The sequence below is a fragment of the Cyprinodon variegatus genome, unplaced genomic scaffold (assembly GCF_000732505.1).
Source record: "Cyprinodon variegatus isolate N-32 unplaced genomic scaffold, C_variegatus-1.0 Scaffold195, whole genome shotgun sequence".
Lineage (NCBI taxonomy): Eukaryota > Metazoa > Chordata > Actinopteri > Cyprinodontiformes > Cyprinodontidae > Cyprinodon > Cyprinodon variegatus.
In genome coordinates this window covers 703,618-707,632 of record NW_015150648.1, presented here as the reverse complement: position 1 = coordinate 707,632, position 4,015 = coordinate 703,618, and the positions used below count along the sequence as shown (strand labels likewise).

General features: G+C 35.0%; 1 protein-coding gene across 1 annotated transcript in view; it reads right to left on the bottom strand.

Annotated features, from left to right (window-relative positions):
* Positions 1–3,276, bottom strand: part of lyst (lysosomal trafficking regulator) — a 96,223-nt gene extending 92,947 nt beyond the window's left edge. The window contains exons 1-2 of the mRNA XM_015379570.1: positions 3,146–3,276; positions 944–1,175 (exon numbers count right to left, since the gene is read on the bottom strand). Of these exons, the coding sequence (XP_015235056.1) occupies positions 944–1,024 (81 nt within the window). The 5' untranslated portion in view covers positions 1,025–1,175; positions 3,146–3,276. The remainder of the gene's footprint in view (positions 1–943; positions 1,176–3,145) is intronic.
* Between the last annotated feature and the right edge of the window lie 739 nt (positions 3,277–4,015).

The window sequence follows — 4,015 nt, the reverse complement described above, 5'->3', positions numbered from 1 at the left end:
GAAAAGTGAGTACTTTTGCCATCTCTGTCTATAACATTTAAATGCACCTCTGCAATGTTTAACAGAAAAAAATCAATGAAAATTTTTTAGCGTATGGCCTGCATCACTGTACAGAAGACGGCCATATGATAGCGATATTTACACTGTGCGCATGGCATAAAATTATGCTAACTTTCCTAATCCCTGACAAATAATTTTTAATCTAGGGTTATCTGGGTGGAGGGTAAAATAGCCTTGTTGTTGTTTTTTAGCCTGCCAAGTCGAAAAAAATGTGTCTGATTCGCGCCGGACAAAAATCCCCAGACAAAAATCAAACCATCCCTGTGCAATAACTATATAAAGTTATTGCACTGGGTGTTTACATGGATAGATATATATATATATATATATATATATATATATATATATATAGATGGAGAGAGAGAGAGAGAGTTATCGCACGGGGTGTTTACATGGGTATTTATAGATGGATATTTAAATATAAAGTTATTGAACTGGGTGTCAAATATAGAGAGACAGTTATTGCAGAGGATATCAGATGGTATATTGCACATTATACATTGCAGAAGTTATTGCCGTTGTAGTGTTGCATGGTAGAGTCTGGTTGCAGCAGGGATGAATGATAAATGAGAAACACAGCCTCTTTTTTAGCCACACTTTGAGACATTTCAAACATCCACCTAAGAACAAAAACACACTGTGGAAGAAACTCAGGCAGACAGCAGGAATGTCTCCTGTTTCCAGTTCAGACTTAATATGACTTGAAAAATCAAAGGGAATATTTGACAAGTTGAACATAATGAAATAAACAATAGTTTCTATCGATCCAATTGAAAATGAGATGAACTCTTTAATGCTTTTGATCAGAATCACTGCTTTGCAGCGTTTCATTGGTATGGGTGAGAATGCTGAGCATGCATCCTGTAGTGCTGCACATCCTTACCTGCAGATCAGCTCCCTGCAGCCTGCAGTCCATGTACTTTTCCCACGCATATGACAGGTCGGTGTGCTGCAGATGGGCCATGACTGCTCCTCCAGGGAAGTCAGGGATTCACAGCGATCCTTTTTATCCCCCAGGAGGCTGGAAGCGCCCCGGAAAAAGCCCCAGAGGTTCTCCCGAGTCTTTCATTGCAAATTCATTCCTCACTGCGCCGTTTAGCCCGTTTTAAAAAGTCCTGGATGGAGATACATGTTATGGGATATTAAACAAAAAATATAACAATAATAATAACACATTAGTCGTTACAGCTACTGAGTCTTATAAAGCCGGTTTCAGATAAACTAATAGTTAATCACGGTGCGCTTTAGAGACTGAAAACATCGGTCTAACAATCCTGTAGCACAACCAAAACAAAACGAGCTCGCAGCTAGCTAAAAAGACACTTGACAGAACTAGCGTAAAGGTAGACAGATTTAAAAAAGAAACCATTTCCGCTAAGGACTTTCCTTCACAATAAAAGCATCTCGTGAACACACAAGCCTGGCAAAGGCTTTAATGGCCAACTAAAAATAACTGAATTATTGGTCAACTAATACTGTTTTAAGAGAAAAGTAACGCACATTATTTAGGTTATATTTACATTATATAACTCAATGATACACATACTAGAAATGAACAGCAATGAATGAAAAATGGATATATTATTAAAACAGATAAGTTTTTATAACTGTTGCCCCCTAATGATAGTAACTTTGATTATAATGATCTGACATTAGATGTATGGAGGACCAGTGCTGCCATATTTAAAAATAAATGCAGAAAGAAATAAATGCTCCAAAAAAATAAATAAGCATACAATTAATTGCCCCCCAAAAATACAACAAACAAATAAATGTAGGTAGAAATTAAATTACACAGTGAGACATAAATATATATTTATATATATATATATACAGCTTTTAATTAGCTGCTTTGTTTAGTTGCCTTTGTAATAATAACCTTATTTATTTATTATCCAGTATATTCTTCAACATAAATGTATTACTTATTTCTTTGAGTATTTATTTATGTGCATGTTATAATATTTTTGTCTGGCTTTTTTTTCCTTAGTATTTTTTTACCCTCTTTATTTCTTCCATGCTATTTTTATTTTTGCCTATCGTATTTACATTTCTGTATGCATTTCTGTCTCATTATGCAAATGAGGGAGGCTGTGTCTTTAGGGGTCAACTTCTGCCCATTGGTTGGTTAGCAGCCACCGGCCACAGTCACAACAAACATGGCTACCTACCATGAAGCTGTGGGTGAGCTGAGACATTTAGCATTTATTTGTTAATTGTATTTTTTGGTGGCCAATTAATTGTATATTTATCTATTTTTGGAGCATTTATTTATTTCTGTATTTATTTTTAATTATGGCAGGACTGGTCCTCCATATGTATGTTGTTGATTGAAATTGTGGTTTAACTGTAACAAACAATATATACAATATTATAGTGTTATAATATTTACAATATTATAAAAGTGGTTCCACGATATAATAATGCAGGCTCCAGTGTAATAAAACATGTAAACATTTTATTTCCATGTATCTCAAGTTTTGAGGATTAAAATATTGCTCTGAAGTTTTAATAGTATGTGTATTATGATAATTTATAATCATATTTAGTTGCCATTCAATATCTTAAATTATTTTTATTATGTTATAATAACGTTACAGTAAGGTATTTCATTTTAATTCAACCAGCTATTAGAATATTTTTGTTCTACTTTTCATATTAAATTTTATATTAATTTTCGCCATTTAATTTATTTTACTTTGAAATCCCCTAACTTCCGTTGGTTTAATGTTGAGGCTAACTTAACAGTGATAGACAAAGGCTATGCTGGATAACTATAACGACTTTAGCTCTATATCTTTCTGCATCAGTAGTACTTGTAGTACCGACTAAACAATTCCCGAATTCAGTCCCTAAATTTCACTTCACAGCTCTTTTCAGCTCTTTTGTAAACATTTAAACGCCAAATAATTCACTGCTCGGTTGTTGTATCGCATAGGCTGTTTGTCAACTGTCAGAACTGTATAAAAGAGAAATGAACATATCCTACAGAACCCCATGAGAAAATAATTATGCACTGCTGCTAAGTTGACACAGATATTATATTAAGAACATTTAAATTGAAAGTGTAGACTTTTAAACGTACCTTGGTGAGTGAAAGGCAGCTAGAAAGCAGCTAGACTTCGTTCAGCACTAAGCAGCCTCTGGGTGATTTTACCCTCAGCGTTGGCTGCAAGGCAGCTCCCTCTGTCTCCGCCCGCTAAAAAACTGGAGTTCAATAGTTGAAGGAGGTGTTCACGAAAGCACGAGCCTATAGAATGGTTTTCCTTATTATGTAAGTATTTTTATGCTTATGATGTTTTATACCTACAAGGGCTTATGATTTTATTTTAAGGGTTTTGTTCTACGTGTTCTTCTGAATGTGTCAAATTGTCGTTATGGTTCTTTAATTCTGGATTCTTAAAGAAATTAGACTATTTCCCTTGCAGACTAGTCTAAGGGAACAGCTTTATTAATACTAATCCTTTCTCGTGACGGAGCTCTGTTCCCGCTTCCTATTGGTCAGCGCACAAACCCTATAATCAATGTCGGCATACACATCAGTGGTGCGTTTAAGGAACTTATGTAAAAAATAATTCGCGTAGATTTGGCGTTATGTACGTTTGGCAGACTTATGTATAAATAACACCTCAAACTTTGACGTTTCTGGATAACATGTCAGATTAAAATAGTTTAATATTTTTGTAATGTTTAAAATACCTATAATAATAATAATGAAAACAAACTTTCAGGATCTCTATGATTTAGATGTTCAACTGCCAAACATGTATATACCTTAACCAGTGCATATTGCAGGATAAAGATACTGTTTGAGTGCAGCCTCAGCTGAGGTGAGCCAAAGCAGTTCTCCATGGGGATGTGGAAAACCGCAGCCTCCCTTTGTGGCCACCAAGCGCGAGCTAAAACAACAATTTTCTACAGTGGTGACCATGCCCAGTATAGTTCTTTGTTTTTC